This window comes from Mytilus trossulus, chromosome 7 (genome assembly GCF_036588685.1).
Source record: "Mytilus trossulus isolate FHL-02 chromosome 7, PNRI_Mtr1.1.1.hap1, whole genome shotgun sequence".
Taxonomy (NCBI): domain Eukaryota; kingdom Metazoa; phylum Mollusca; class Bivalvia; order Mytilida; family Mytilidae; genus Mytilus; species Mytilus trossulus.
Genome location: NC_086379.1, coordinates 16129347 through 16139496, shown reverse-complemented (window position 1 = coordinate 16139496; position 10150 = coordinate 16129347). Strand labels below are relative to the sequence as shown.

Here is a 10150-nt window from a genome sequence, read left to right as displayed (position 1 = left end):
GCTGGATTTACAATCAATAAAAAATAAAAAATTATATATATTTAAAAACATAAACATTATACATTAAACATGTATATCATAAAAAATAGACAAAACACACTAATTTTGATTTAGAATAAATAAACTCATCATAGATACCAGGACTAAATTTTGTATATACGCCAGACACACGTTTCGTCTACAAAAGACTCATCAGTGACGCTCAAATCCAAAATAATTAAAAAGGCCAAATAAAGTATGACGTTGAAGAGCATTGAGGACCAAAATTCCCAAAAGTTTTGCCAAATACAACTATAAAGATCTATAAAGGCAATCTATTCCTGATGTAGAAAAGCCTTAGTATTTCAAAAATTTCAAAATGTTGTAAACAGTTGATTTATAAAAATAACCATATCAATGATAAATATGTCAGCCTAAAAAGTGCTGACTTCTGGGCTGGTTATACCCTCGGGGAAATAAATCTCCACCAGCAGTGGCATCGACCCAGTGGTTGTAAATAAACTCATCATAGACACCAGGACTAAATTTTGATTTAGAATTTATAAAAGTCTGACTTGAAAAATTAGTACAGAATATTTCCCTTTATAGTGCTGGTACACTAAAACAAAAAAAATCAATAACATCATTTAACTAACAGTTCATGGCTATAATATAATATAAAAATGTTTTGATTTAGTTTTACAAAAAAATCTACATGAAAGATATTTTATATGTCTGTACACTGTACCTGTCTCCCCAATTGTTTGCTGCCAAGAGTCATGGAAACAAATAAAATATATATATAACATTTTGGCCATAAAATAAATAAAGCAAAAAAAACAAACTCTTTCACTCAACAGCATAGAATTATACAATTTTATGTAGTATTTCATGCATGGAAGGTAAAATTTGTAAATAACTAGTTGAGGGACTCCTCTACATAGAACTGTGCAAATATAGCACTAACCGAAAGACATATGGCAACTTTGCAGGAATAAAATTAAAGATTATAAAAAATATATATTAAAAAATACTGATATATATATAGTACTGATAGAATTTTCTGTCACAAAATAAAAATGAATTTTCCCCTCAAAATCATAAAAAATATTTTCATGGTGTTTTTCAGAATGCATAAGAATAAGGCCAAGTGAGTGCATGTCAATTAAGACAACTAACCACCAAGGACTAAATAACAAGGATATAACAACAGGTCGACTTATATAATTATGTATAATAAGAAAGCTACATGGTTCCCACTTGTTATGCAACAAACAATTCCTGAGTTTTTCCATGATCTCTCAATAAATTTCATCTATGCATAAGAATGATATATGTGACAGAAAAAGGAACTACATGTATAAGTTATAGACATCAAAGTTGAGACAGTTACAAACAAATTGCCCTCCTTACATACATTACAAAGACTTGAGTCATGGTAAGTAACTCAGTTCTTTAATAGCAAAACAAAACTCTAATGCTAAGAAAGGCCCAATAATAACAAAATTTGAATTTATTCCAAAAAGAAAACATTCTATATGTCAAATTCAAGGCCAACTTGCCCAGTTTTTAAAGTTTTGATGGAAATGCCCAACAAAATAAAATGTTTTTTTGAATAGGGATTATTTTAAACTTTTACCAAATGAATTAACTCACTCCAATGTTAAAATACTAGACTGTATATGTAATCTAATTTGGTTAACGTCATCTTAGTTCATCCTTAATTGTTTTAGCTAATTGAAAAAGATCTTTTTTAGAAAAGTTTTGTCCTAATGTTATAAGTCTATTCACAGCTACTGCTAAATATTTTGATTTCTTAAACTCATAGTCCCAGGAAGAGCTTCCTCCCTCCTTTCGCCTGCCATCGTTATGATAACTCACAGGACCTGGGCAACCGTAATGATCTTTCATTGCCTGATATTTCACAGGTTCTTTTTTATTTCTGACTCGCTCATTTTTTTCATGAATCTTTTTACAAACATGGCACTGAAAACCTTCTATGAAATTGATTGTCTCCTCTTCCCAGTTACTTTGAACTGACCACTCTCGTTCTGATAATAATTTCTTAAAATACTGATTTGAGACACCCTTGGACTTCCAGTCTAGATATTTTGCATATTCCTCATCATTGTCGTTCAAGTATTTTATATAATCTGCTAGTTCTTTCACTGTTTTGAAATCTTCTACGATTATTGCTGAATGATTTGATGGCAAAAACTCCTATAAAAATAACAAAGACTTCATCATTAAAAATTTCCAGTGTTATCAATAAGCAGTATTTTTAACTACAGATACATAAATATAAGCATTATTAGTGATGCAAGAAAATGGACTAAAATTTCTAAGATGAAACTTTAGAAATAAACAAACATGTGTAACTTACAATCATTCCATACAACAAATATAGCTGACCTCCTGCTTACAGTCACTGAGTGTATGACAAATGGACCTGACCATGAAAACCTAACAAGACCATAGAAATAAGATCACAGTCAGATGAACATTGCCAGTTGCAGATGTACACTATGCACAAAATATAGTTATTTCTTACTGAATATAGTTGATCTTAAGCTAAAACTGACCTGACCAAGAAACCTTAGCACTGACCATGAACCATCAAAATGAGATCAACATTATACAATCAGGCCAGACAGACACAGGCACTTGTTTTCTATCCATGGGAAGATCGACTATCCCTATATATTACGAGGGATAGTAGATCTTCCCATGGATAGAAAACAAGTGCCTGTGCAGACAGATATCAAAATTTCACCAGTATTTGAAGAAAAAAAAAGATCCTATCATCCTTCAGTGAAAATATTATCTCTCTTTAAATTGTAGAAAAAAAGTTAACTTAAATTTGATGTAAAAAAGATAAAAATAAAATGTTTAATTATCTGAAGCAATAAGTCTTCTGCTGTTTTTTTTTTATACCAATCCTTGTCTAGTCAATCCTATCAAAGCCTAAAAGATTGCACTATATTCAACTGAATAATTAGATTAGCTTTGACAGTAAATTTCTGCTTCCTATATTAATTTGACAGGAAGACTTAGAAATTCTTTTCATTTTCTGTCATAGTAATGGAAGATAAAAAGAAGTTTTTTCTCTAAAATAAAATAATATTGTGCAAGATTTACTAACGTGACTTAAAATTTTGTATAGGCTTTTATGTTGAATTTGGCAACAATATAAAATCAAATATCTACCAAATTATAAGCTTCTATCTATCTCTCAATATATAATTTATAAGATGAAAGGCAAAAGTACCAAAATAAACCTGGTAAAATTGTCATCCAAGGGCAATAACCCTAATTAGGAGTCAACTGACAATTTTACCATGCCATAATTATTCATAGAACTTGACTTGATGATAAATTTTCAACCAGAATTTTTTCTCCATCTATTACAGTGTTTGCGGTCACAGACATATCTTTAAAAAAGATACACAAATGATGATTGTGGCCAAGTTTTATTATTATTTTTTTCAGTGTTTCAGAGGAAAAGATTTTTGTAAAGGTTAGTAATGGACAAAGTACAACAACGATGTCACATGACAAAGGCTTATTTGGTTCTTTTGGCCAAGTGAGCTAAATATAAGTATGGTGACCTAAAAAAATTTGAATTTATTTTTTAATGTGTACAAAAATTGATGAAATGTATATCTACATAAAATAAGAAAAAAAAATATTTTATTACATCAAATGATGAGAAACTATATTTGTTCTTGAAAATACTTACCTTTACTTTAGGTGATCCTAAAATTATGGGCACAGATCCAAGATGAAATGGCCTCCATAATTTTTCTGTCATATAGTCAGGACACAAACCATTCTCCATGGCCAGGGAGAATTTATATTTAGCATTCAGCTTGTAGAATTCCTTGTGATCCATTCCTTCAATAGGGTCTCTTAAGCTGAAATGGAATCCTATAAACTGAAGCACAAAATCACAAGATATCATTCAAATTCATGCTTTTTAAAAATCTGAAGAACTGTTTTAGAAATTGTTACCACAAGCCAAGACTCCATGATGCCATCTGAATATGATTCAATTAAAGTAACAAGAGATTTGGCAGAATAAAGCACCAGCCAGACCCGTTTTAGGAACATTTTGCTGAATCTGGTTAAAATCATATCCAGCTCAACACAGCCCATAATAATTTTTGTCAGTGTGTTGATTATTACAAAACACAGAGTCAAAACCTGTGCAAATTCTTTTTTTAGCAAGGATTGAGCTGCAAAGTATTAGGCAAATTGTGAAGATTTTGAACAATTTTGTTATATACCTGTGTTTTTTTTGTTATTTCCATTTGGTTATAATATTGCTGCAAGTGATTTTTTTTTTGTCTATATCTTTCCTTTTTTATTGTGTTGGATATGAATCTGATGAAGTATATATATAAATAGTGTGTTCAGATATTATATCACGTTTGTCTTTCTCACTCTTGCAGTGATACTTACTTTGTTGGTAAATCTTTATTGTGAAGACAGGTTCCATAAGAATCAACATTTATATACTCCATCAACATCTTGGTGTACTGGTCTCTCCCTGATGGAACCTCACAGTCACTTTGTGTATAAATAATGGGAGATAACTCTGATAAGAATTTATTCTTTTCTTTAACTGGAACAATGTATGTTTTATCTTCTAACCATTTTATACTATCCACATATTGTGTAGATATCGGGTAGGATGATTCTCTACGGAATGTTGACGTGTAATTGAACAATTCCATGATTTCTTCATGTGAGAATAAGTAATTGTTTTTTGGCGATTCCTCATGTAATAGTCCCCAATCATGGTTCGGCTTCCGAGGAACAGGTAAATCAAATGGCTTGAAGTCTGTTCCATAAAACATAAAAGCCTGAAAAGATTAAAATTTAAGAACATAAATAGATTAGGTTAAAAATGAATGATTGAGTGACTGGTTTCACCACTATTGGCATATAACTAAAGGAGCTATCCAGCCAGAAAGAATTAGTATAAAATATGTTTACTTACATTCCCCACTCCCTCTTACAGAAAAAAATAATCACATATTTTTCCAATTGTTGAACAAGTTCAAGGTTTATTAAGTTCTTTATACAGTTTTAAAAGAATCTATAGATTTATTCTTATGGGGAATTCTAAGCATGCTTAGAGGTAGCTCTGAGCTTTTTAGGTAGTCTCCTCTCATCATTTTATGTGACAATCATAATTCCATTATTAAATACATACCTGTAATTTATCATGATCTTTGTACCGTCTGTTATTTGTAAAGAAACATTTAACATCCCCACATTTTTTGTAACTTCCTGCATCCCCTGTAAAGGGGGTCCACCACAGGATAATTGGTTCTGTTACAGTTTCATTTGGAATGGAATCTTTCTGTTCATATCTAGGCTTATTTTCTGGAAGTTGATAAATATACATTTTGATATAAAGACTCAAATGTCGAAAACAATTTGACTATTCAGGCTAAATATTAACAAAACTAGTGAAACTATGAGCTACTGATCATTAACCATACCCCATGATCATCTGAAGAGTTTGAAAACAGGAAGTTGATGAAGGATAAATCTGAAATCTTTTCACTTAGTTAAGCATCATACTATTATTCTGACAAAAAAAATCAGTCTCTTGACCATTATGTATTAGAAAATATAGATATATTTCACTTGGTAAAAAGGAATTTGATGATACATAAATGTATATAACACACCACAAAGTAAAGTAAGTTCACATGAAACCTGACAACTCATTTCAGAAAGCTCCTATATCAGTCAGGGGCATTACTTAAACAAGTAATTTTTTTTAGTTACTTTTATAAGTTATTTTCGTTTTTAAAAATAATAAAATTACTTGAAAGAGTTATTTTAAATTTCAATAGAAGCATAGGCTGAATGTTGTTAACTTGAATTTTTACATCATTTTATATCATTTAATACCGAATTTATTAGATTAGAGAGGAGTATAGAGGTAAAGGGTTACTTTAAAAATAATGTCAAAAATATTACTTGAATAAGTTATTTTATACATTTTTGTAAAGATTAGTAATAACACTAATTTAAGGAACATATTTAAATGAATTGGGTTACAAACTATAAATAACTTCAAATCTTAATTAATTAACAAGTATCTATCTATTTATTTTCATCTACCTTAAACATGTTAAAGATTTTGGAGGAAAATGATAATTCAATAGTCCTATATTAAAGAGACCAATCTTTGACCCAGAAGCATTGGTATGAAAGATAAGTGCATCAGAAAGTTAATTAGTGTTTCAGAAGGATTATATGTTATATTTCATGGGGAAAATAACCAGAGGACTGTGAAAATTTGTTAAAGATAGTAAAATCTGTATTGTTGGACACCTAAAAATTCACAATTCAGAAAAGTTTCTTATATAAGTAATATTTAAAATAGCCTCGTTTTCAACATTACTTGTATAGGTAATTTTAGTTGTTACTTGTTTAAGTAATGCCCCTGACTGTATATGTAGTTCCCTAGAAATGCTATGTGAACTGCATGCATTGTACAAGACCATTGTCTTAGAAATTCTAACACATAATATACTTAGAATATATATTTATAATATGTACATGTACATTGTTGGAAAATATAAATTATGAGTACAACTTTAGAAACAGGAATAAAAGCGTGGCTTCCAAAATGATTTTAACATACATGATACGCGAACAGGACCCCAAAGTCAACTTTTACCCAGAAAGAAATATCCATATTTCTAATTGCTTAATATGGAAGCAGGTAACAGGTGACTGATTTTGTATATATAAACTTACCCTCATCATTATTATTCAAATAATCATTCAGTAGAAAATCATCTCTTACATCTTCAAATGTCTGCAAAAGATAATTAATAAATTTATTTAAAGTAGGTCTTCATAGGTCATTTTGAAAGATGATCATGTGATCAACGAGAAAAGTTAGTCAGAATGGATTATGGGAGCTGATTTATGCACATGACCCTAGGTCAATATGAATACATAATCTAACACCTCGTTCATTTACGATGCAAGTAAGGTAAATGTCCAAGTGTTTCCGATGGTTGGCTACTAGGTGCTCAATACTGATCTCCTATTAAGGGGTTGAATAAATATACAGAATGCTGAAATTAGCATAAATATTTGCATACTTCAGTCTCAAGGCCGCAAAGTATCTTGTAACTTTTGAAAATAAAAGTAAACATGTCTGAATTAATGGGTCACTGCAAAAAATGCCTTGATATGAGACACTATTAAAGGGTGGCAGGTACATGTAGATGAAACTTATAAAAAAATGAAGAGATAAATGAAAAAATGAACATATTGGTGCCAGGTTGATAGAATTCCAATGCCATCAGGCGGGCCCAAGAAGCAACAAAGCAGTGCATCCATTTCGACAGGCAAATATCATTTTTTTTATATGGAACGAGCTCTGACGAGCAAAACAGCCGTTGGAATTCAGAGTAATCTAGGACTAACTTAACTGCCAACCCTTTGGACCAGGTGAGCTAAAAACTTTAGCTCAATTAGCCCTATGGGCCAGGTGAGTTAAAAACTCAAGATTGGTTTATATACCATTTATCTTTATTCTTTGGAATACAATAAGGAATCCGGGTCCGTCCACCCTGATTCTGGTTCGTCCTAGTTTCTGTTTGCCCTGAGTCCGTTAGCCCTGATTTTATTTTTTAGTATATAGTGTTGTGTTGTGTGTATATAATTGGATGTGTTGAAGTCGGTCTACAATTTGAACGAATATTTACGATGTATCATGTTGTTTATAGCTAGCTGCTACTAGGACTAGGTTATAAGTTTCTGTACATTCACTATTAAATTGAATTACTATTAGTAAAACAAATACCAAAAACACAGTCACACTGCTGTACATTGATCGCTTGTCATCAGTGTTTTTACCCATCCAAGCTGACTATTTTATTTGAGAAAAATGTTATTTTCATTATTAATCAATCAAAGAAAATTCATATAACAATCAGTGATATCAACGATTTCAAATGATACCCTATCAGCAATCAAAATTCAATCAACAGTAATTAAAAGTAATTATAAAATAAAGTGTAACAATCCTTCAATGCAGCCAAGAATTTTATTTAATTAATATAAATTTGGCAAATATTCTGTATTTAACTTTTAATAGATATACATGTACAAATTTACAGATCTAACATTGTTGGGTTGATGTTTAGACGAGTTGTACATAAATTTCAATATATATATATATATATATATACAGTATATATTTAAATTTCGTTTATTAATGTAACATATATACATATCATAAATGGGGTCCTACTAAAATGCGCCCGGTAGCGCCCGGGTGAAGAAAAAGCGCCTGGGGAAGAGAAATAGCGCCCGGGGAACAAAAAATAGCGCCCGGGGAAAAGAAAAAGCGCCCGGGGAAGAAAAATAGCACCATTGGAAAAGAAAAGGCCGCAAGGGAAATTATATAGATATTTTATAGGCATGAGACAACTTTGTGTCCGGCGATGAAATAAGTTATACACATTGATTTTTAAAAAAAATTAGTAAAGTAATTTGCAAATTATGATAACAGACATGTGTAATAAAACAAAATGCAAGTATAAATGTTTCAATTTTAACAATAATATACTATTTCGAAAGACAGATAATAATGGATCACAATTTATGCGGAAGATTTATAAAATGTAAGACATCAAAAGACATGTTTTCAAAAAAAACGATATCAAAATGAAAAATGTAATAAAACAACTTAAATTTCACAGATAAATATTAATATAATCAAAATTAAAATCAAAAGAGTTGCACATAATAAATCAGCAAACAAAGCTACATACTAAACAATTAAGGGGGGAGCAGGAGTTTGGTTTAAATTTAAAACTGTGCATTAAAACCCTGATAAGCATTCCCATTAAAACAGTTGTAGTTTTATAATCATGTATCTTTATTAGCATCTGCATAAAAAAAGGGTGTTCACCATGCAGTTGCTAAAATATTACATCTCAGGCACTGATTATTTTTAAGTAAAAAAATATACGTTTTAATAGAGGGCAATATCGTTCATGAATCTTCTATATACTCTCATTTATATTTATTAACATATTTATATACAATTTTGAAATCTAAAATGAAAAAGTGCAACAACCGGCACTTTAGATGTACTAGCATAAAAAAATATTGTTATATAATATTATTATTTTATTCACCCGGGTGCTAATTTTCCTTTCCCGGGCGCTTTTTCTTTTTACCGGGCGCTTTCTCTTTTCCCGGGCGCTCCCGGACGCTTTTTAGTAGGACCGCATAAATGAATATAGGGCGAACAAACCCAGGGCGAACGTACTATCAGGGCGAACAAACTCAGTGCGAACAAACCTAGGGCGAACATGTAATCAGGGCGAATGATCTCGATACCTACAATAAGTCATAAAGTCATGTCTGTAAGTCAGAAAAAAATGAATTAAAACTTTTATATTAAAACAAATTAAAATTTGGGGATACAGGAGATCCAAATTTGGAAAAAAATTGTATTTATATTTTTATATAAATTGTGAGGAAAGGACTATTTTTTATGGGCTGATCGACACAGAGTATAACGACCCGGTAAAATAAATTTATTAGATCGAAAAAACGAAACAAGCCGGCAAATATGTCATTGGGTGCTGTCCGAGGAGGAGGAAATACGGGGATCCCGGAAATACGTGTCTCTTGGACAAACTTACATCATTCATTATCACCAAAAACAATAAAATTGTGCAAAATAACACCAAAAACAAAATAAGGAAGCATCTGAACAATTTTCGCATGTTTTTGTTGACAAATTTTCGTAAGATTTCGGACTGTAAGAAAAGTCTAGAGACTTATTTCAATCAGCTAAATACCTCATGATAACAACGCACAACAATGTACAGTAAAAATCAAAACACTGACGTACTGTTTACTCTAATTCCTCTGCAAGCTACTATTATCATTTTCTGGGACAGAATATATATGGTTAGTATAATAGTCCAAGTTGAAATATAAAGTGCTGGTCTTTAAAAAAAATTTAAGGCATGTTAAAATTTATTTGGTTTCAGCAGGGACGTCTATTTTAAGTCCTTGGTTTCAGTCATCTATTTATACTATTAAACGAGAAGACCTCATTTTGGGTGTCGCTTCTCTTCTTTCCACAATAAATTAATCTTCATGTCTCTGT

At 30.9% G+C, this 10150-nt stretch overlaps 1 protein-coding gene across 1 annotated transcript; it reads right to left on the bottom strand.

Moving 5' to 3' along the window:
• Window positions 1-307: 307 nt before the first annotated feature.
• On the bottom strand, window positions 308-9786 carry LOC134724702 (alpha-(1,3)-fucosyltransferase 10-like). Its single transcript, XM_063587878.1, has 6 exons — window positions 9678-9786; window positions 6763-6823; window positions 5198-5370; window positions 4441-4844; window positions 3719-3893; window positions 308-2199 (listed from the first exon to the last, which is right to left on the bottom strand). The coding sequence occupies exons 1-6, from the start codon at window positions 9759-9761 to the stop codon at window positions 1684-1686; spliced, it is 1413 nt and encodes a 470-aa protein (XP_063443948.1). The 5' UTR covers window positions 9762-9786; the 3' UTR covers window positions 308-1683.
• Between the last annotated feature and the right edge of the window lie 364 nt (window positions 9787-10150).